Source organism: Mustelus asterias, chromosome 6, assembly GCF_964213995.1.
Source record: "Mustelus asterias chromosome 6, sMusAst1.hap1.1, whole genome shotgun sequence".
Classification (NCBI taxonomy): domain Eukaryota; kingdom Metazoa; phylum Chordata; class Chondrichthyes; order Carcharhiniformes; family Triakidae; genus Mustelus; species Mustelus asterias.
In genome coordinates this window covers 120,118,875-120,143,299 of record NC_135806.1, presented here as the reverse complement: position 1 = coordinate 120,143,299, position 24,425 = coordinate 120,118,875, and the positions used below count along the sequence as shown (strand labels likewise).

At 46.1% G+C, this 24,425-nt stretch overlaps 1 protein-coding gene across 1 annotated transcript in view; it reads left to right on the top strand.

The window, feature by feature from the left end:
- LOC144494686 (cadherin-related family member 2-like) overlaps nucleotides 1–24,425 on the top strand; it is a 123,032-nt gene that overhangs the window by 32,004 nt on the left and 66,603 nt on the right. Inside the window, exons 8-11 of the mRNA XM_078213886.1 lie at nucleotides 3,007–3,165; nucleotides 6,183–6,284; nucleotides 6,528–6,767; nucleotides 22,177–22,270. Of these exons, the coding sequence (XP_078070012.1) occupies nucleotides 3,007–3,165; nucleotides 6,183–6,284; nucleotides 6,528–6,767; nucleotides 22,177–22,270 (595 nt within the window). The remainder of the gene's footprint in view (nucleotides 1–3,006; nucleotides 3,166–6,182; nucleotides 6,285–6,527; nucleotides 6,768–22,176; nucleotides 22,271–24,425) is intronic.

Genomic DNA, 24,425 nt, shown 5'->3' with positions numbered 1-24,425 from the left:
GTTTAAACAGAAGTGCTGAACACCAGAGGTGAGAGTGAGAGTGACTGCCTTTGACATCATTAAAATTCTCCGCTTGTTAGAGTCATACCAACACAAAGGAAGATGATTGTGGTTGCTGGAGGTCAGTCTTCTCAGTTCTAGAACATCACCACAGGAATTCCTCAAGGCAGTGACTGAGGTCCAACCAAGGTGAAGGCGGGAAAGTCTGTACGGAACCAGTAGAAATGGCAGAGGTGCTCAATGAGTATTTTGCCTCGGTTTTCACAGAGGAGAAGGACCTGGTGGATGTACTACGGGCGTGCGGTGGACTGAAAAGATTGAGTATGTGGACTTTAAGAAAGAGGTTGTGCTGGAATCTTTGAATGGCATCAAGATAGGTAAGTCGCCGGGTCCAGATGGGATGTACCCCAGGTTGGGGAGTGACTGAGGTCCAACCAAGGTGAAGGCGGGAAAGTCTATATGGAACCAGTAGAAATGGCAGAGGTGCTCAATGAGTATTTTGCCTCAGTTTTCACAGAGGAGAAGGACCTGGGTGGATGTACTACGGGCGTGCGGTGGACTGAAAGGATTGAGTATGTGGACTTTAAGAAAGAGGTTGTGCTGGAATCTTTGAATGGCATCAAGATAGATAAGTCGCCGGGTCCGGATGGGATGTACCCCAGGTTACTGCGGGAGGCGAGGGAAGAGATTGCAGAGCCTCTGGCGATGATCTTTGCGTCGTCGATGGAGACGGGAGAGGTGCCGGAGGATTGGAGGATTGCGGATGTGGTTCCTATTTTCAAGAAGGGGAATAGGGATAGCCCAGGTAATTACCGACCGGTGAGTCTAACCTCAGTGGTTGGTAAACTGATGGAGAAGATCCTGAGGGACAGGATATATGAGCATTTAGAGAGGTTTAGAATGCTCAAGAATACTCAGCATGGCTTTGTCAAGGGCAGATCGTACCTTACAAGCCTGGTGGAGTTCTTCAAAAATGTGACTAAACACATTGACGAAGGGAAGGCGGTAGATGTGGTTCATATGGATTTTAGCAAGGCGTTCGATAAGGTCCCCCATGCAAGGCTTCTAGAAAAAGTGAGAACCCCCACTTTGGCCCCGCAGGTGGAGGAGGTGGTTAAGAAGGTGTATGGTGTGCTGGCCTTTATCAATCGAGGGATTGAGTTTAGGAGTCCGAGGATAATGATGCAGCTATATAAGACCCTCGTCAGACCCCACTTGGAGTACTGTGCTCAGTTCTGGTCGCCTCACTATAGGAAGGAGGTGGAAAAGATTGAAAGGGTGCAGAGGAGATTTACAAGGATGTTGCCTGGATTGAGTGGTATGCCTCATGAGGATAGGCTGAGGGAGCTCGGTATTTTCTCCTTGGAGAGACGAAGGATGAGAGGAGACCTAATAGAGGTGTATAAGATGTTGAGAGGCATAGATCAGGTGGACTCTCAGAGGCTTTTTCCCAGGGTGGAAATGTCTGCTACGAGAGGACACAGGTTTTAAGGTGCTGGGGGGTAGGTACAGGGGAGACGTTAGGGGTAAGTTTTTCACACAGAGGGTGGTGGGCGAGTGGAATCGGCTGCCGTCAGTTGTGGTGGAGGCGAACTCCATAGGGTCTTTTAAGAGACTCCTGGATGAGTACATGGAGCTTAATAGGATGGAGGGTTATAGGTAGGTCTAGAAGGTAGGGATGTGTTCAGCACAACTTGTGGGCCGAAGGGCCTGTTTGTGCTGTCGTTTTTCTATGTTTCTATGTATCTCCAGCTGCATCATCAATGACTTTCCTTCGGAAGGTCAATGTGGTGTCATTCACTGATGTTCAACATCATTCACAACTCCTCAGATACTGAAGCAGTCCATGTCAAAATGCAGCAAGATATGGACAATATCCAGACTTGAGCTGACAAGTGGAAAGTAACATTCATGCCACACAAATGCCAGGCAATGACCAAATACAACAAGAGAAGATCTATCCATCACCCTTGACACTCAATGGCATTACCATTGCTGAATCACCCAGAATCAATATCTTGGGGGTTACCATTGACCATAAACTGAACTGAACTAACCATATAAATACAATGGCTACAAAAGCAGGTCAGAGGCTAGGAATCCGGCAACTAGTAACTCACCTCTTGACTTCCCAAATCTGCAAGGCACAAGTCAGAAGACTTTTGGAATACCCCCCACTTGCCTGGATGGGTGCAGCTCCAACAAAACTCAAGAAGCTTGACACCATCCAGGACAAAGCAGCCTGCTTGATTGGCACCCCATCCACAAACATTCACTCCCTCCACCACTGACAAACAGTGGTAACCATATGTACCATCCACAAGATGCACTGCAGAAATTCACCAAGGCTCCATAGACAGCACCTCCCAAACCCACAACCACTCCCATCTAGAAGGACAAGAGCAGTTGATACCTGGGAACACCACCGCCTGGAAGTTCCTCTCTAACTCACTCACCATCCTGACTTGGAAATATATCACTGTTCTTCCACTGTCACTGGGTCAAAATCCTGGAACTCCCTCCCTAACAGCACTGTTGGTGTACCTACACCTCAGAGACTGCAGCGGTTCAAGAAGGCAGCTCACAACCACCTTCTCAAGGTGAGTTTCAAATGGGCAATTACTGCTGGCCTAGCCAGCAACACCATATCCCATAAATGAATTGAACAAAAAGTCCTCTGTTGTCTAAACAATGCAGACAACCTGGTCGCAGCCCTCTTTGAGTTCATTTGTAGAATATCAGAAGTGCTATAATCTATTGGTGCCAGAGAGTGATTTGTTGTTCAGTTAGCACAGAGCGTACAGCCACATGCAAACTATTTCATCAGCACCGTAATCTGTACCACATAGGTGGATACAGTTTGCCATATTCCCAGTTTAATCCTCTTGGTCAGAGAGCTCAGGGTCAAACAATGGACATCTCTGTGGAAGTAGCCACATTACAAGGGCCTGTTTGAATGGAAACTGCATCTGTCAAATCCATAAGAGATCTCTTCTCCATGTCTAGAATTTCACGTTGCCTGAGTGGGCACGTGCCCCACCCAAAAGTGCACAACATTACGTGAGAAGACAAGCGTGCATTCAGGGCAGGCCGCCAATCCTCTTTTGCCAATTTGTCATCCAAGGGTGGGATAAATGGAGGCAGGAGCAAAGGCTGGCGGAGTTGGTAGGAGTTAGTGAGAGTTTGTGTGGGCCTAGACTAGAGTTTTGTGAACGTTTTCACTGCTTTCGTTTGAAGCGGCACAGTGGCACGGTGATTAGCACTGCTGCCTCACAGCGCCAAGGACCTGGGTTCGATTCCGGGCTTGGGTGACTGTGTGTGGAGTTTGCACGTTCTCCCCGTGTCTGCGTGGGTTTCCTCCTGGTGCTCGGGTTTCCTCCCACACTCCGAAAGACGTGCTGATTAGGTGCGTTGGCCATGCTAAATTCTCCCTCAGTGTACCTGAACAGGTGCCGGAGTGTGGCGACTAGGGGATTTTCACAGTAACTTCATTGCAGTGTTAATGTAAGCCTACTTGTGACCAATAAATAAACTTGTAACTTTACTTCAAGGTTTGTGCAAATTATCTGGATCTATCGGGACATTTCAGTCCTGTAAAATCTCTGAAACTTCCAGCCCTTTGGCACCCTCTGTTCAGAGGTCAGCCACATTAGCAACTCAGCAGCTGGGCATTGTGTACTCAGCAGCAGGCAGTTCCTTTGAGAAGGAAGACAGGGGCCAAAGAGAGAGGAGGCCAGGTGATCACAGGCATCACCTCCGAGGAGAGACAGGGTGCTCAGAGCCAGACGGGAGGGTAAGTAGAATGTACCCACAGAAGACGCCACTACCCAGCTGCCAGGTGTACAGGCAACAATCTAACTACCTCAACATGACCAAAGTCCAGTGTCGCAGGAGGCTCCACCTTCAAGGGAAACCATGATGTCCATTTGCCAGAGGACTGGGCTGGAGGTAGCCTTCAACTCTATGGGTGGACACCCGATGCTCGTGGCTGTCAAGTCATTGTAACCTTTAACCTTTATGGCTCTAGATCTTTCCAGAGATAAGTAGGAGATCTTTGCAGAACCCCTCCCCGCCCCCCCCCACATCAGCTGCACACAGCTGTGTCACGCTGATGACAGATGCTCTGTTCAGGTGAGTGAGAAAATTCATCTATTCCAGGATGGACCAGGCCAGCCAGGATGAGTGGGCCAGAGTCTTTGTGACTATTACTGGGGACTACACATCCAGGATGCCATCGATTGCACCCACGTGACTTTCAAGGCACAGCCAACCAGCCTTTGTCAATAGGAAGACTTTCACTGCATGAATGTTCAGATAGTTTGCGACCACAGGGCCCAGATTCCACAGGCCTGTGTGAGGTACCCTAACATCTCCCATGATGCCTACATACCGAGATCCTCACAAATGCCAAGGTTGTCCATGCTTGAGCTCACCTCCATGGAAGGTTGCTGGATGAGAAGGCCTATCCCTTGAAAAGGTGGCTGATAACACCACTCAGGCACCCGAGGAGAGATACAATTGTTGCCAGGCTCCACAAGGGCAGGGATGGCAAGGACAATAGGTCTGCTGAAAATGAGGTTCCAATGCCTGGACCGCTCCGGGGGCACCCTGCAATATCCATCAGAGTGAGTGTCACTCATGGTCATTGGCTGTTGTGCTCTGTATAATTGTATTCTTTCAAGAGTGAGATCGCTGGACCAGGAGGACACTGAGGCAGATATATTCACCTCAGAGCAGGAAACCAATGATGACTCAGATAGGGAGCCCCGAGCAGGTACATGGTGAGGATGAGGAGCCAGAAATGAGAAACCTTCAGAGAGGTAGGGGCACCCGGGAGACCTTGAGTCGCCAATCCTTCAGCTTGGCTGCCAATAAATGTGCTGCCAGATCACCAGTGGATCCAGCAGTTGCCATGCTCTTGGCCCCACCAGCCTTGCTGACCCTCTCTGGACACGTTCCACAGTGGCTGGCTCTTAACTGGACAGCCAGCGTAATATCACGTTCTTCCCTGGATTTCAGGTGGAACTGGGAAACATGTTTGCATCCGGTCCCACCTGCTGTGTGCGCACATTGCACAAAAATTCTCATCTGTGTCCTCCATAGGTAAAAGAAAAAATAAGATCAATCAACAGGAAATCCTTGAGTTGCCAGCTTTAAGACCATAAGACCATAAGACATAGGAGCGGAAGTAAGGCCATTCGGCCCATCGAGTCCACTCCACCATTCAATCATGGTTGATTTCAACTCCATTTACCCGCTCTCTCCCCATAGCCCTTAATTCCTCGAGAAATCAAGAATTTATCAATTTCTGTCTTGAAGACGCTCAACGTCTCGGCCTCCACAGCCCTCTGTGGCAATGAATTCCACAGACCCACCACTCTCTGGCTGAAGAAATTTCTCCTCATCTCTGTTCTAAAGTGACTCCCTTTTATTCTAAGGCTGTGCCCCCGCGTCCTAGTCTCCCCTGTTAATGGAAACAACTTCCCTACGTCCATCCTATCTAAGCCGTTCATTATCTTGTAAGTTTCTATCAGATCTCCCCTCAACCTCCTAAACTCCAATGAATATAATCCCACGATCCTCAGACGTTCATCGTATGTCAGGCCTACCATTCCTGGGATCATCCGTGTGAATCTCCGCTGGACCCGCTCCAGTGCCAGTATGTCCTTCCTGAGGTGTGGGGCCCAAAATTGCTCACAGTACTCCAAATGGGGCCTAACCAGTGCTTTATAAAGCCTCAGAAGTACATCCCTGCTTTTGTATTCCAAGCCTCTTGAGATAAATGACAACATTACATTTGCTTTCCTAATTACGGACTCAACCTGCAAGTTTACCTTTACTTCTTTTGAAGTCGTAAAAGTAAATGAACCCGTCCTCTGTTAAGATAATAGAGCACAATAATATCCATGCATTATGAAACACCCATTGTTTCAAGGTCCTAGTCTTACCTAAAAGAACCTGCTATTGACCTAATAATCACATGCCTTTACATGTCTATGTTCGCACTTTGGACATCTATGCAAGGATACGGTAGGTTAATTGATGAAAACATTTATCTCATTCACTGAGGGTTGAAATTGGCTCTTGGGAATCCATGCAAAATGAGTGAATATAAATGAGTAGCCATTTGATATCCTGCCTGATTTATTTTTCTATTGTGTTGGTTGATGTTAACTCCACAGAAAGAGGGTTTTGGTTCCTCTATAGTGCAGGCACCAATTTGGGCCAGGTACTGTTCCAGTACAATGCAGCTTGTGAACATAATTATACAGCTCCATTTTCAGGTAAGGTGAAACTTCACACACAGGTGCTCGAACACATCTGCGGAATAGACGCAGATCAGTTAACACTTAGCCACTAAATCATCAGGAGAGCTGTTAGCCTCCAGAAACAGCTGCAGCTGTTTTATCCTAAACTATTGACGCCAAGCTGAATGATTAGGTGGTCAGCTTTCATCTTCCACTAACTGCGGTTTACAACCGAAGGGCTGCAACTGGTTAACCGTTCCTGTACTTTATCATCCCCAGGCTTTTGACAAGGATCAGGAGGACTCCCCAAATAGCGAAATTACTTACAGGATCGTTGACGGAGCTTCTGCTAAATATTTTACAATCAACAGTTCCACTGGAATAATTTCTGCGGCTCAACCACTGGACAGGGAATCCATGGATGCTTCTTCCAATGGAATTATCAATCTGACAGTGCAAGCCACAGATTGCGGTATTCCTGCGCAAAGCTCGACAGCACAAGTTGTCATTAAAGTGGAGGTAAGACATGAAGCAGGGATATTTCTCTCCGATTTCCAGTCGAGGTGTCACGTTCACAGCTTGAGAGTGGAATTCTAATGGCCATGCCCTCAAGGAGCCTGGTGCCTGGAGCGCAGTTCTTGATATTTAACTGTTAACCTTTGAGACTGCAGCTCAGTTGCCTCGCTGTTCAAATCCAGGTCGTTACAAATGCTTTTTAAAAAATTCCTCAGCTCAATTAATGTCCAGCAAATCTCAGGCTCCGAGGTGAGACGGCTGGTTTTCTTTCAAAGTTGGTTTGCATCTGTAAGGATTCAGAATTTTTTTTTATAAAGACATCTCCCCAGAGATATTGGACACATTTTGTGTGATGGGCCTCTGCAACATAAGTAGGGCTTCCATTCCATTTAGGCCAGGGGTGAAGGAGAGTGGCCAGACTACTTATCGTAGCTAGAATTTGAAGAGGAAAATGGTTCCGAATGTAACTTTGTCTATTTTATGTCAATCATTATATTCCAATGATAAGGAATAAGGCTCTGCTATATCAGGGCCTGATGGCATCTATCCTCGACTGCTCAGGGAGACGAGAGGTGAAATTGCTGGGCCTCTGACGGAAATCTTTGTCGCTTCTTTGGACACGGGTGAGGTCCCTGAGGATTGGAGGATAGCGAATGTGGTCCCGTTGTTTAAGAAGGGTAGCAGGGATAACCCAGGAAATTATAGGCCGGTGAGCTTGAAGTCCGTGGTAGGGAAGTTGTTTGAGAGGATTCTTAGAGACAGGATGTATGTGCATTTAGAACAAAACAATCTCATTAGTGACAGACAGCATGGTTTTGTAAGAGGGAGGTCGTGCCTTACAAATTTGGTGGAGTTTTTTGAGGAAGTGACAAAAACGGTTGATGAAGGAAGGGCTGTGGATGTCGTCTATATGGATTTCAGTAAGGCATTTGACAAAGTCCCACATGGCAGGTTGGTTAAGAAGGTTAAGGCTCATGGGATACAAGGAGAAGTGGCTAGATGGGTGGAGAACTGGCTTGGCCATAGGAGACAGAGGGTAGTGGTCGAAGGGTCTTTTTCCGGCTGGAGGTCTGTGACCAGTGGTGTTCCGCAGGGCTCTGTACTGGGACCTCTGCTATTTGTGATATATATAAATGATTTGGAAGAAGGTGTAACTGGTGTAATCAGCAAGTTTGCGGATGACACGAAGATGGCTGGAATTGGGGATAGCGAAGAGCATTGTCAGGCAATACAGCAGGATATAGATAGGCTGGAAAATTGGGCGGAGAGGTGGCAGATGGAGTTTAATCCGGATAAATGCAAAGTGATGCATTTTGGAAGAAATAATGTAGGGAGGAGTTATACAATAAATGGCAGAGTCATCAGGAGTATAGAAACACAGAGGGACCTAGGTGTGCAAGTCCACAAACCCTTGAAGGTGGCAACACAGGTGGAGAAGGTGGTGAAGAAGGCATATGGTATGCTTGCCTTTATAGGACGGGGTATAGAGTATAAAAGCTGGAGTCTGATGATGCAGCTGTATAGAACGCTGGTTAGGCCACATTTGGAGTACTGCGTCCAGTTCTGGTCGCCGCACTACCAGAAGGACGTGGAGGCATTGGAGAGAGTGCAGAGAAGGTTTACCAGGATGTTGCCTGGTATGGAGGGTCTTAGCTATGAGGAGAGATTGGGTAGATTGGGGTTGTTCTCCTTGGAAAGACGGAGAATGAGGGGAGATCTAATAGAGGTATACAAGATTATGAAGGGTATAGATAGGGTGAACAGTGGGAAGCTTTTTCCCAGGTCGGAGGTGACGATCACGAGGGGTCACGGGCTCAAGCTGAGAGGGGCGAGGTATAACTCAGACATCAGAGGGACGTTTTTTACACAGAGGGTGGTGGGGGCCTGGAATGCGCTGCCAAGTAGGGTGGTGGAGGCAGGCACGCTGACTTCGTTTAAGACTTACCTGGATAGTCACATGAGCAGCCTGGGAATGGAGGGATACAAACGATTGGTCTAGTTGGACCAAGGAGCGGCACAGGCTTGGAGGGCCGAAGGGCCTGTTTCCTGTGCTGTACTGTTCTTTGTTCTTTGTTCTTTGCTATTCCCTCCCCATGCGCCACGGGCATGGGGTCTTGGATGAAGCCCCAGGTTTCTCTGGGAATTTTGTATATTCTTCCATTTTAACCCTCCAATTAAATATTGGGAAGATCTAAGCCATTGGGCCAGATCTTCAACTTCAAGAGAAAAATCATGAGGCTGGCCATTTCCTGACCTCACAATCCCACCTCCTGGCTGGCACTGTCCTTCCCCATTATTTTCAAGGTGGACTGCAAAGGGTAGACTGGACTCTCGGTTGCCACCTTCCAAAGCAGGGCTCAGGTGGGAGGAAGACCAAGGTGGGCAGGTTAGTCAAACCACCTTCACTCACTAAGGCATCACCCAAGATGGGTCGCTGAGTGTGAGGCTCCTAATACCTCACCCCAACCCCCTCACCTCCCCATGACACTCTCACTCCTTGCTGCCCCTTCCATAACTCCCATGACCCCTCATGTCCCCCATGCCTCCTCCATGTCCCCCAGACTACTCCATACTCCCATTCCCCTCACACACATTTCATATCCCCATCCCCATTCCCATGCTCATCCACCCTCATGTCTCTTCATCTCCCCCATGCCCACTCAGTCACTATCCATATTGTGCAAAACTCATAAGCCCTATAATAACATTGGGAAAACTTTGAGATGCTCTTGGAACTGTCAAAATAAACAAAGTCATTAATAAAGCACTTCAAAAAAACCAGTATTGTCTTAAGTGGTCATAAACTGTCAAGATAAAAAATATTCACAGTCCCTTTGACAGTTGCATCAACAATCCCTGCTGATCTGAATCCATCAGTGGAGTTTCATGCTCAGCCAAGCATTCATCATGGCATTCTCTCGCACAGCTGTATAAAACAAAGCATCTAATCTGTTAAAATCTTTGAAGTCTTTGAAAGAGCTCAGCCATCTGTTCAAGCTTTAAGTCAAGGGAAAGATATCTAGACAGCAATCAAAGAAAAGGTTAAATAACAGGGAATAATTGACAAAATAAAATTGGAATACCAATACTGTTCAATGCAGAAGAGTCCTTTATCCAGTGGACAATGTGTCCTAATGCATCTGAACACTTTTCCATTTTAACAATGCGAGTCAATTTAATGGTCACTTATCTTTTAGGGCAAAGCCCTATCATCAATCACGCTATTAGAAACATATTTAGCTTATCATAGAGTTTTACATTACAATATATGAAATTGCCTTTTGAACATATCTGTCATAGGTTCCCAACATAATAGACTCGGGTTCCCCACTGGTTCACAACCCCTCTGAGATGTGGTGAACCATGTTGCCTATATAAATGGGCCTGACTCCATGAAAATAGTGGGTACCCTAAAATACCCACCCCTGCAATATACCATCAAAGTCCGGACAGCTGTATGTGGGCCTTCTGCTCACACCGTCATTATCCCGATCACTAAAAGTAATCAGCGACAGGAATGGGGGCGCGGAAATCCAGTTCACCATTTCTAATTCCCCCCCTCCTCCATTTCAACAAAGATGGTGGTATGAAAATCTGGCCCATTCTCCTTGATTCTTGTTACAATCTCCATTCCCTAACCACCAACTGTATTTTCCTCCCTGGCCACTATTTGAAGATGAGCCAGAGCCTAAGCAAAATATTTGACCCTAAATGCTCTCAATTTACCACCCTCGCCTTCCCCAACCACTACCCAGTCCATTCCAACAGTCTCCTCCTCAATTCCACCCCCCCTCCCTCCACCAACCAACATCCCAGTTACTCCTCCCATTGAACAGTCTCCAGATCCCTTTTCATGGTTTACCTGATGCAGTGACCTGACCTTTGAGGCCCTCTGTCTGGTGAGTTGCCTGTGCCTGGGGATGCCCAATAGGCTGCTATGCCTTGTGATTTTGATGCTAATGAATTCCAGGAGCCTATATTAGGAGTTTGTCAAGTCATAAATTCAAGCACCAGGAATCGTTCTCTATGTGAGTGCAAATGAAGTTGTCCCTCGAGGAGTGTCAAATCTATAAAATCCCCTCCATGTCCGTCATAGACTCATAGAATGCCTACTGAGCAGAAGAAGGCCACTCAGCCCATCAAGTCTGCACCAACCCTCCGAAAAGCATCCCATCCAGGCCCACCTACCCGCCCCATCCCCACAGCCCAGCACATCCATCATAACCAATCCACCTAACCTGCACACTTGGGGCAATTTAGCATAACCAATCCACCTAACCTACACACTTGGGGCAATTTAGCATAACCAATCCACCTAACCTACACACTTGGAGCAATTTAGCATAACCAATCCACCTAACCTACTCACTTGGGGCAATTTAGCATAACCAATCCACCTAACCTACTCACTTGGGGCAATTTAGCATAACCAATCCACCTAACCTACTCACTTGGGGCAATTTAGCATAACCAATCCACCTAACCTACTCACTTGGGGCAATTTAGCATAACCAATCCACCTAACCTACACACTTGGGGCAATTTAGCATAACCAATCCACCTAACCTACTCACTTGGGGCAATTTAGCATAACCAATCCACCTAACCTACACACTTGGAGCAATTTAGCATAACCAATCCACCTAACCTACACACTTGGAGCAATTTAGTATAACCAATCCACCTAACCTACACACTTGGAGCAATTTAGTATAACCAATCCACCTAACCTACTCACTTGGGGCAATTTAGCATAACCAATCCACCTAACCTACACACTTGGGGCAATTTAGCATAACCAATCCACCTAACCTACACACTTGGAGCAATTTAGCATAACCAATCCACCTAACCTACTCACTTGGGGCAATTTAGCATAACCAATCCACCTAACCTACTCACTTGGGGCAATTTAGCATAACCAATCCACCTAACCTACACACTTGGGACAATTTAGCATAACCAATCCACCTGACCTGCACACTTGGGGCAATTTAGTATAACCAATCCACCTAACCTACAAACTTGGGGCAATTTAGCACAACCAATCCACCTAACCTGCACATCTTTGGACTGTGGGAGGAAACCGGAGCACCCAGAAGAAACCCACGCAGATGTGGGGAGAATGTGTAAACTTCACACAGTCAGTCGCCCGAGGCTGAATCGAACCCGGGTCCCTGGAGCTGTGACCAAAAGAGAAAACACTGGATAATCTCAGCAGGTCTGGCAGCATCTGTAAGGAGAGAAAGAGCTGATGTTTCGAGTCCAGATGACCCTTTGTCAAAGCATTGTCAGGTAGCAGTGCTAACCATTGTGCCACCCTCTTGCTGTGCCATCAACTTCATCATCAACTATTCCCAGAGGACATTCATGGAAAACATTGGGTAGGATTTTCCGGCCGCTTTCACCCCAAGCCTGAGGTCAACGGACCTTTCCATGGTACATCCCTAGCCCACTCCGATTCCTGTGGCAGGCGGAATGGTAAAATTTGCCCCACTGGATTTCTTTACAGTATAAATCTTCAGCTTTTATGTTTCATGTCACTCTTTTGGATGACTATAGCTTTTAAAATTGGCCAGATTTACACTAACTGTCAAACAAGTTTATTAATTAGTAAAAGAATAAGTGAATTGTCACACTGGCATGACATATGTTCGTATAGTTGTTAAGCTGTGCTGACTGATAATGGAATGGAAAATAATAAGCTTCCAACTGCTGTGTAAAATGGTGACTTAATGAATACCATCAGTTGAAGCCCTGCTGCTTTGCTTACTTTCTGCAGAAGCTGCCCAGCCTGGCTATTTCTCCTTGAAGGCCAGAGAAAAACTGCTTGATTTAAACAAAACACCATCATCGAAAACCTCCGACCACATCCACTGCTGGGATTCGCCAGTGCCGATGCAGTCAATGGAGTTTTGGCCAAGCGCCAAATTCTCCATTTCCATTGGCAGTGGTGTGGGTACGGATTGGATTGGAGAATCCCACCCCATTATTTTATGAATATAGCGCATGTCCATGTAAATACGCGGTCTGACATGAATGAAAAGTCAAATTTGCCCCATTGCCATTTCATAGAATCATAGAATCCTCATAGTGCAGAAGAGGCCATTTGGCCCTTCAAATTTGCACTGACCACAATCCCACCCAGGCCCTATCCCCATAGCCCCATGCATTTACCCTAGCTAGTCCCCCTGACACTAAGGGGCAATTTAGCATAGCCAATCCACCTAACCCGCACATCTTTGGACACAACTTTATAACCCAGAGCTAGATTTTTCCAATAATGTGAGCAAAGTGATCCTTTATTGACAAACATTGCGAAGAAACTTGACTTAGCTAGAGGAACCCTTCCCACTCTAGTTTGCAAAGTGATTAGCTCCCAGACCAACACTAAATGCCTAACACTCAAGTAGCCCCAATGCTCCAAGAGCATTTATCCATTGATCAGGGCAGCAATGAATCATTGACTAGCCCTTCGTGGTTCACTCACAGGAATTGGGAAGCCGGTGGCGTAGTGGTCATAATACTGAACTAATAAACCAGAGGACCAGACAGGTTAATAGTCTGGAGGAACAGGTTCAAATCCCAACTTAACAGTTGGTGGAAGTTAACATTCAATCAATAAAATTTGGAATATAAATTTGATCTCAGTAATGGTGACCACCGTTGATTGTTGTAAAAACACAGCTGGTTCACTAATGTCCATTAGGGAAGGAAATCTGCCATCTTTACCTGGTCTGGCCTACCAACAGCAATGTGGTTGACTCTTAAGTGTCCTTTGAAACGGCCTAGCCAAGCCACTCAGCTCAAGAGAAATGAGGGATGGGCAATAAATGTTGGCCTTGCCAGTGATGCCTACACCCCATGACAGAAAAAAATTAAAAATTGGAGTCGATCAACTTTTTCCAGGAGGAATCGCATGTAAACAAATGTAAAGGATCGTGGCACAGTGGTTAGCATTGCTGCCTCTCAGCGTCAGGATCCCAGGTTCGATTCCCAGCTTGGGTCACTGTCTGTGTGGAGTTTGCATGTTCTCCCTGTGTCTGCGTGGGTTTCCTCCCACAGTCCGAAAGACATGCTAGTTAGGTGCATTGGCCATGTTAAATTCTTCCTCAGTGTACACGAGCAGGTGCCAGAGTGTAGCGACTAGGGGATTTTCACAGTAATTTCATTGCAGTGTTAATGTAAGCCAGCTTGTGACGCGAATAAATAAACTTTGATCACTTATTTTAAAATTTAATTCTGTGAATGTTGAAAATTAATGAAAACGAGAGACCATTCTCATCTACACCTTCGAAACAGGAAGAGTTCAAAAGAAATACAATTGAAAGGCAATGGCCAGAATTCTCCAACCATTCACGCCGATGGGATTCTCCAATCCCGCCGGCAGCGCACCCCTGCCCACAGGGGATAAAGTCAGTGGGAATTCCCATTGTCAGCGGAAGGGACCAGAGAATTCCACCACTAGCAAACAACACGCCACCTCCCGCCAGCAGGAAACACGCAGCTGGGAGGCCGAAGAATCTTGCCCAACATTTCCACTCAGTGTGCATTATTATTCATAAAGCGTCAAACAATTTATTGACCAACTGTAAAAAAAAAACACATATTGATTTGTTTCCACCCTGAATTCTTGATCACTTTTAACACATGGAAAATTACAGTAGATTTGATAAAGATCTCCAAACAGATTTAAATAATTCATTGATACAAAAGAAAAGTTGGGAATTGAAAAAGATACAAAGTGCTTGTACTTAAACTTCCCAGGTTAGCTCTTGCTGAGGCAGGGCGTATAATGGTTACAGGTTAGCAACCCAGAGGTTAGAATTCCAATCCCACCAGGGCAAACTATGAATTTTAATCCAATTAGTCCAGCTATTTGTGGCCAAGTACTAAAAGAAAAATGACCATGAAAACTACTGTTGCTTGCACTCTGAGATCACCAACTTTTACAGATGCCCCAGAGAAAGCATTCTTTCTGGTTGTATCACAGCTTGGTATGTCTCCTGCTCTGCCCAAGACCGCAAGGAACTACAAAAGGTCGTGAATGTAGCCCAGTCCATCAGGCAAACCAACCTCCCATCCATTGACTCTGTCTACAATTCACGCTGCCTCAGCAAAGCAGCCAGCATAATTAAGAACCCCACGCACCCCAGACATTCTCTCTTCCACCTTCTTCTGTCGGGAAAAAGATACAAAAGTCTGAGGTCACGTACCAACCGACTCAAGAACAGCTTCTTCCCTGCTGCTTTCAAATTTCTGCTTTCCTGTGCTGTCAGACTTTTGAATGGACTTACCTTGCATTAAGTTGATCTTTCTCTACACCCTAACTATGGCTGTAACACTACATTCTGCACCCTCTCCTTTCCTTCTCTATGAATGGTATGTTTTGTTTGTATAGCACACAAGAAACAATACTTTTTACTGTATATTAATACATGTGACAATAATAAATCAAATTCAAATCAAAGAACAGATTTTTAGAAAAATACAAACAAAATAATCTCTACAACAATCACAATAAATTAAACTGGACTATGATTTCTACATGTGACGATTAGTTTATGTATCTTAATAGAATTAAAGATACTGGCCGCGGTTCTCCCACCCCGCTGTGCTAAAAAATTAGTGTGGCGGGCCGGGAGATTCTTGTGTCAGCCAATTCGTGGGGATCATGTGCATGTTCACGCCCCGCTTGTGTCTCCCAGCGCCAGACTTCCAGCAGCATCTGCTCTGCACCAGAAATCGGCAGGGAGGCGCAAAGACCATTTAAATATAATTTCACTGTGCTTAGCGGGTTGGGGGATTGAATTCTCCGGGCTCACTTGCATCGCTCCGCCCCCACCAGAGTATTTCACTCCAGCAGGGTTTACCATAGCTTCACATTTTCAGGGAGCTAACAGCCCAACCCCGCTGGAGTGAAATGGGGCAATCGGTTCCCCCTGGGCATTGCCAGCTTGGCAGTGCCAGCCGGTGTCCCCTGGCACTGCCCAAGGGGCAAAGTACCAATGCCCAGAGGGCACCTTGGCACTGCTCATCAGGCATGGAGCAGTGCCAAGGAGGCAGAGCATATAGGGGGTGGAGCCAAGGGTACGGGGCCTGATGGGGCAGGGCCTAGAGGGCAATTAGTGGGGGTGGGGGGTCCCACTGCCATTCTGCATAGGGATCGGTGGGGTTTCAGGGAGGCCAGCGATCGGGGCAGGCTGGGGGGTGGGGGGTCAGCCAGGGGAGTGGTCAGCCTGTTGCGGGGTCAGCACTGCGGGGGAGGTTACTTTCACGGGGGGGGGGAATTGGTGGGGGGGCTGGAGATCATGGCGGGCTGGGGGTGGGGAAGGGGGGGTTGAGACTAGGTCCGGGAATTGTTGGGGAGCCAGCGATCGGGCCGTGGGAAGGCGTGGAGCCAATGTTGCAGGGGTCGCAGGGCTGGCCAGCAATCGGGAGGTCATCAGTGCAGGGCCACTCTGCATGCGCTGATCTCGGCACTGATAGATCGGTGCATGCGCAGTGGCCCACTCAACACGCTGATTCCAGCTTCTCCAGTAGGAACAGGTCTCAATGAAATTTAATGATATTCACGCTGGTGGCCCCTGCAGTGCACCGAGTGTGGGACCTCCTTCTCTGAACTCCCACTGAAAAAAACGTGAATTACTCCAGTTTTCACACAAATTCAACACTTAGAAATCTTTTGGGAGAATTCTGGCCACTATCTTTAACAGTAGTTTTTTGTAAATCATAGACAAAAAATATTTTATTTTATGTGGGCTACACAACCTCTGTGCCAGATTTTAAGGTTGTTAGTATTTCACCTGCTATTCTTCATTCTGCATCTGGAGTCGGTTAGCTCAGTTGGTTGGATGGCTGGTTTGTGATGCAGAGTGATGCCAATAGTGTGGGTTTAATTCCTGTACCAGCTGAGGTTACTCACGAAGGCCTGCTTTCTCAAGAATAGATTTATTGTTGTCACGTGCAGTGAAAAGTATTGTTTCTTGCACGCTATACCGACAAAGCATACCGTACATAGAAAAAGAGAGCACAGAATGTAGTGTTACAGTCATTGCGAGGGTGTAGAGAAAGATCAACTTAATTTGAGGTAGGTCCATTCAAAAGTCTGACAGCAGCACCAAGAAGAAGCTGTTCTTGAGTCGGTTGGTACGTGACCTCAGACTTTTGTATCTTTTTCCCGATGGAAGAAGGTGGAAGAGAGAATGTCTGGGGTGCGTGTGGTCCTTAATTATGCTGGCTGCTTTGCCAAGGCAGTGGGAAGTATAGAAAGAGCCACCTGAGGTGTGGTGATCCTCAGGTTTAATCAGCACAAATCAGCTCCTGCCCTCAAAGGGTCGGGCAGCCTACAGTCATCTGGGACTATGCCAACTTTACATTTTTACTTAATATATATAGTCATGGTCGAGTTTCTTTTATTCATTCGTGGGACATGGGCATCGCTGGCTGGCCAGCATTTATTGCCCATCCCTAGTTGCCCTTGGAGGGCACCTGAGAGTCAACTACATTGCTGTGGCTCTCGAGTCACATGTAGACCAGACCAGGTAAGGACGGCAGATTTCCTTCCCTAAGGGACATTAGTGAACCGGATGGGTTTTTCCGACAATCGACAATGGTTTCATGGTCATCAGTAGATTCTTAATTCCAGACTTTCTATTGATTACAAATTCCATCATCTGCCGTGGCGGAATTTGAACCCGGGTCCCCAGAACATTGGCTGAGTTTCTGGATTAATAGTCTAGCGACAATACCACTGGGCCATCTGTCTGCCCATAATATCCCCTTAGATTCCATTGTCCTTCTTGGTTTGGTATCTGTAGATGTGATCAGTTCACACTGAGGTTCTTCATTCAAGTTAGTAATATAAAGTAGTAACAAGGGTCTTGACATCTGGGCACCACCCTGTCAAAACTCTAGTCATCAACCACCCCGTTATCTAGTACGGGATTTCATGGTGTTTCCTCACTTTAAGCTTCAGGCGTTCATGATGGGTTTATCAAACACTTTTGGGAAGACACGGTATATTGCAATGCTTTCACAGCGCACTGAGGATGCGAATTCCTCAGCGCAATATCAAGGAGCCTAAATTTGCCAACTTTCTAAATTTGTGCAGGTATTCCATAAGTTTATTCTCAAAAATCACTGATCAATCATTTTATACAATTTACAAGCTTTCTTGTCCTTAACATGCATCTCGAAGTATTCTTTCTGCTCACACACATGGTAATGGATTGGGAAAGATTAGTAGCGCCTGTTGCCAATATTACTGCCAGCTCCTGTTTCCAATCCATCAGTATAGTATTTGTTTGCAGTAATATCTGGCATTGAATCAACATTCACTGCCTATTAAAGCCAATTAAAGGGTGTTAATGACTTGTCACCCTGACAGGTGTAATAATTTTGATGTAGGGAAATAAATACTTGTACCGTGTGCTGTGTTCTCCAGTGCAGCTGGAGTTATTCTTTTGCTGGAGGATCTTTGAACAGGGAGCTGAGTGGCAGGTTCAGTTGGCTACGAGAGTATGTTAGCTGACATTGCCAACCACACCCATTCTAATTTCTAGAATCTGGAGAGCTTACACCCTGAGTGCCATTCAGGCTTAGTTGTTGAGACCAGATTAACCTCCAAGTCGTGCTATCACTAAGACCGCCTGTTTCCACCTCTGTAATGTCACCCAACTTCAGCTTATCATAGAATTGTTACATTGAAGAAGGAGGCCATTTGGCCCATCAAGTCTCCACAGAGCACAGTCCCATCCAGCCCTATCCCCATTTATTTACTCTGTTCATCCACCTGACACTAAAGGGCAATTTACTATGGCCAACCCGCACATCTTTGGACTGTGGGAGGAAACTGGAGCACCCGGAGGAAACCCACGCAGACACGGGGAGAATGTGCAGACTCTGCACGGACAGTGACCCGAGGCCGGAATTGAACCTGGGTCCCTGGTGCTGTGAGGCAGCAGTGCTGACCACTGTGCCACCGTGCCACCCAATTACCTGTTGCTGTTGTTGCCTCCAGGCCCGACTATTCCAATGCACTCCTGACTGGCCTCCCACATTCCGTCCTCCTCAAATCTGAGGTCGTTCAAAACTTTGCAGCCTGTGTTTTAATTCACACAGAGTTCTGTTCACCTGTGGTCCTCACACATCTCCATTGGCTCCCAGCCAAACAAAGTCTTGATTTTAAAATTCTCATCTTTGTTTTCAAATCCTTCCACCTCCACACCCCACCCTCCCTCCGTACTCTTCCTCGGTTTGCAGACTATTGTGACACTCTTCCGCCCATTGTGTACAGATCTACACAGTATATGGGAGGTCTGGTCTGTCAACCCCCCACCCCACCCCACCCCCAAGGACATCACCACTGCCCCCCCAATGGACCCACCTTACCAATCGCCAGCCTCCTGATCGTTCCCCCCGATCACTGACCATGCCACCAGCCCCCATTCCCTGATGCATTGTTCCCCCCCTGCCCCTTCCCTCTCCTTCTACCTGCCCCCCCCCCCAGTCTGGCCCTGTCCCTGTCAGGCCTTGCCCCCTCAGGTCCCACCCATTTGACCAGCGCAGCGGGGCGGGAAAATTGCAGCCAGAGTTTATTTGTTGTTCCTTGATACCGATCTCAGTTCTGAGTCAGAGGCTGTAGATTAAAGCTTCGGAATTTGACTTCATAATTTAAGATGGTACTTAAATGTAATCTGAGGGCGTTCTGCGGTGTCAGAAGTACTGTGTTGGGTGACAAATGTAACTGAGGTTCCGGCTGCCTGCTTAGATGTAAGAGATCACTTGGCGTTGTTTGAAGAAGTGTGGCAAATTCCTAACTAATGTAAAGAATAGGAGTAGACCATTCAGCCCTTCGTGCCTCTCCTGTCATTCTAATAGATAATTTCTAGTAGGATATTCAAGTGGCTTTCAGATCCACCACTTGGTCAGCCAGTAGTCTGTTCTTGTTGAAGATCATCCACAAAGTTATTCTGGAGTTTAAACAGAATGGGCCGCGATTTCTATTTCACTGCATTGCTCCGGGTGGATCTATCAGTCCCTCAACACAATATTTGTATCAACACTCTGGAGAAACCTAAGTCTGTACTCAATAATATCAACCTGTTCTTTGGGGAGTGTTTGAATAATTCAAAAAGACATAGGAATAAAGTAGATCTATTTTTCCTTTTATCTATTTTTGATAGTTGGTCAAGCAACAAGAACGAAGCTCTGTAAAAATGTATAGCGTTGATCAGTTATTCATCGATTCTGTCTTATCGAAGCAAACTGATCGGTTCAGACTATTGTGTTTTACTGACACAGTTGCATTGCTTGTGGCAAGTTTTGTAAGGAAGCTCAGCTCTTCCAGATCTTTTTTTACATAATCCTTAGTTCATTTTACTTTAACTTGAGAAAAGTATGGGAAAACTTCTGTTAAAATATTATCGGCACAGTGGCACAGTGGTTAGCACTGCTGCCTCACAGGGCCAGGGATCCCGGGTTCAATCCCCGGCTTGGGTCATTGTCTGTGTGGAGTTTGCACGTTCTCCCTGTGTCTGCGTGGGTTTCTGCCAGGTGTTCCGCTTTCCTCCCACAGTCCAAAGACGTGCTGGCTAGGTGCATTGGCCATGCTAAATTCTCCCTCAGTGTACCCGAACAGGTGCTGGAGTGTGGTGACTAGGGGATTTTCACATTACCTTCATTGCAGTGTGAATGTAAGCCTACTTGTGGCTAATAAATAAATAAACTTTTAATTACTACTGTTGAATATCAAATCTAAAATAGCTGGTTTTCACCATGTTATCTGAAAGGTTTTGGGACATTTTCTTATCAACAGCAAAGGTGGAAATGATGTTTCAGTTGTAGAGCCTTAGTCATGACTGTATCCAGAGTATTGAGTTCCAGTTGGTGCATCAAGCCTCTGAATGATTTATTGACCTTGGAGGGGGCACAGATTCACCAAAACACTGGTGAAGGTCGGCACAGATGAAGGTCGGCACAACATCATGGGCCGAAGGGCCTGTTCTGTGCTGTACTGTTCTATGTTCTATGTTCTATGATACTGTGGACACATGGACGGCGGCAGTTCAAGAAGGCAGCTCACCAGCTCACTCAAGGACAATTAGGGATGGTCAATAAATGGTGGTCCAGCCAGCGAAATCCACATCCCTTGAATGAATAAAAAAACATTGAAATTTTAAACTAGTAAAACGTTGCTAGGTAGGGGAGTCAAGGGATTTGCAGCAAAGGCATGACAATGGAATTAAACTGTATATCAGCCATGATCTAACAGAATAGGCTCGAGGGGCTGAATGGCCTACGACCCCAAGTTCATGAAACGTATTAAATGGTTATTTTACACTGTTGAACAACTTATAAAGCTTATGCAAGACCTATAAAATTCAAACAGGACTAGCAGGGTAGATGCAGGGAGAATGTTCCCGATGGTGGGAGTGTCCAGAACCAGGGGTCACAGTCTACAGATTCAGTGTAGACCATTTAGGACGGAGATGAGGAGACATTTCTTCACCCAAAGAGTGGTGAGCCTGTGGAATTTGTTACCAGAGGAAGTAGTTGATGCCAAAACATTGAATGTATTCAAGAGGCGGCTGGATATAGCACTTGGAGCGAATACGATCAAAGGTTATGGGGTTGAAAGCAGGATTAGACTATTGAGTTGGACGATCAGCCATGATCGTGATGAATGGTGGAGCAGGCTCAAAGGGCCAAATAGAGTCATAGAGTCATAGAGGTTTACAGCATGGAAACAGGCCCTTCGGCCCAACTTGTCCATGCCAGCCCTTTTTTTTGAAACCCCTTAGCTAATCCCAATTGCCCGCATTTGGCCCATATCCCTCTATCCCCATCGTACCCATGTAACTATCTAAATGCTTTTTAAAAGACAAAATTGTACCTGCCTCTGGCAGCTTGTTCCAGACACTCACCACCCTCTGTGTGAAAAAATTGCCCCTCTGGACTCTTTTGTATCTCTCCCCTCTCACCTTAAACCTATGCCTTCTAGTTTTAGACTCCCCTACCTTTGGGAAAAGATATTGACTATCTAGCTGATCTGTGCGCCTCATTATTTTATAGACCTCTATAAGATCACCCCTCAGCCTCCTACGCTCCAGAGAGAAAAGTCCCCGTCTATCCAGCCCCTCCTTATAACTCAATCTATCAAGTCCCGGTAGCATCCTAGTAAATCTTTTCTGCACTCTTTCTAGTTTAATAACATCCTTTCTATAATAGGGTGACCAGAATATATGCCCTCCTCCTGCTCCTATCTTCTATGTTTCTATGTTAATGTTTACTTTCAATCAAAAGGCAATGGAGGGTGTGAAAGAAAATGGAATACTGCTGTAGATTAACAATTAGTACTCAGTATATTTTGTTCAGGTGAATAAACCATTTTTAATCTTTTCTATTTTAGGATGTGAATGACAATGAACCGGTTTTTAACCAAAGCACCTTTTTTGTTGCTGTTCCTGAAGACCAACTAGGTAAGAGCTACGTTTATGAGATGGGTAAGAAATTAAATTCCCATTTTCTTATGCAAATATTGGCAAATAGCACAGTACACGTGGAAATTTACGCTAAAATTCGACTCAACGCCTTCTGAGTGGGATAAAATCTTATTGATTTATCTACAATGCTGTGAATGAAGATCCAGATCTTCTGAGGAATGTCAATCATCATCAGATTGCTCCTCTGCTCAAACAGTCCCCTGACTCAGCAACTGCTCCACATTTGCTCTGGGACCCTCTGAACCCAGCTTTCCCACAAATGTGGAGCTACGTCACAGAGGAGCAAGGTCAGAGGGGCGGACAGGACATGCCACTTTATAAAACACCAGCTACTGTATAGTAAGGTTAAAGATCCAGTGTGAATGTTAGGGATTGGGTGAGTGGATGAATGAATGAATCGATGAGCGGGTGAATAAATTATTGGGTGATTGGACAAATGTTGGTGAATGGTGAGAGGATGAATGAGTGAATGGGTGAGTGGATGAATGAATTGGTGAGTGAATGAATGAGTGAATGGGTGAGTGAATGGGTGAGTGGATGAGTGAGTGGATGAGTACGTGGATGAATGAATAAATGGGGCGGCACGGTAGCACTGCTGCTTCACAGCGTCGGGGACCCGGGTTCGATTCCCGGCTTGGGTCACTGTCTGTGTGGAGTTTGCACGTTCTCCCCATGTCTGCATGGGTTTCCTCCGGGTGCTCCGGTTTGCTCCCACATTCTGAAAGACGTGCTGGTTAGGTGCATTGACCCGAACAAGCACCGGACTGTGGCGACTAGGGGAATTTCACAGCAACTTCATTGCAGTGTTAATGTAAGCCTTACTTGTGACTAATAAATAAACTTTACTTTAAATGAATGGGTGAGTTGATGAATGAGTGGATGGGTGAATGGGTGAATAGGTGAATGAACAAATGAATGAATGGGTGAGTGGATGAATGACTGATTGAATGAATGGTCATGTTTGGCTAATTTGGTGGAATTCTTTGAGAACATTACATGCGCAGTGGACAATGGGGAACCTGTGGATGTGGTATGTCTGGATTTCCAGAAGGCATTTGACAAGGTACCGCACCAAAGGCTGCTGCATAAGATAAAGGTGCGTGGTGTTACGGGTAATGTATTAGCATGGATAGAGGATTGGTTAACCAACAGAAAGCAAAGAGCGGGGGTAAATTTTTCTGGTTGGTGATCAGTGACTAGTGGTCTGCCTCAGGGATTAGTGTTGGGACCGCAATTGTTCACGATTTACATAGATGATTTGGAGTTGGGGACTAAGCGTAGTGTGCCAAATTTCACAAATGACACTAAGATGAGTGGCAGTGCAGAGGATGCTGAAAGTCTGCAAAGGGATATAGATAGTCAAAGTGAGGGCAAGCGTCTGGCAGATGGAGTACAATGTTGGTAAATGTGAGGTCATTCATTTTGGTAGGAATAACAGCAAAATGGACTATTATTTCAATGGTAAAAAATTGCAGCATGCTGCTGTGCCGAGGGACCTGGGTGTCCTTGTGCAAGAATCACAAGGAGTTGGTTTGCAGGTACAGCAGTCATTAAGAAGGCAAATGGAATTTTGTCCTTCATTGCTAGAGGGATGGAGTTTAAAAACAGCGAGGTTATGTTGCAGCTGTATAAGGTGCTAGTGAGGCCACATCTAGAGTACTGTTTTGGTCTCCTTACTTGAGAAAGGATATACTGGCACTGGAGGGGGTGCAGAGGAGATTCACTAGGTTGATTCTGGAGTTGAGAGGGTTGGCTTATGAGGAGAGACTGAGTAGAGTGGGGCTATACTCATTGGAATTCAGAAGAATGAGAGGAGATCTTATAGAAACATATAAGATTATGAAGGGAATAGATAAGATAAAAGCAGGGAAGTTGTTTCCACTGGCAGGTGAAATCAGAACTAGGCGGCATGGCCTCAAAATAAGGGGAAGCAGATTTAGGACTGAGTTGAGGAGGAACTTCTTCACACAAAGGGTTATGAATCTGTGGAATTCCCTGCCCAGTGAAGCAGTTGAGGCTACCTCATTGAATGTTTTTAAGGCAAGGATAGATAAATGTTTGAACAGTAAAGGAATTAAGGGTTATGGTGAGTGGGCGGGTAAGTGGAGCTGAGTCCACAAAAAGATCAGCCATGGTCTTACTGAATGGAGGAGCA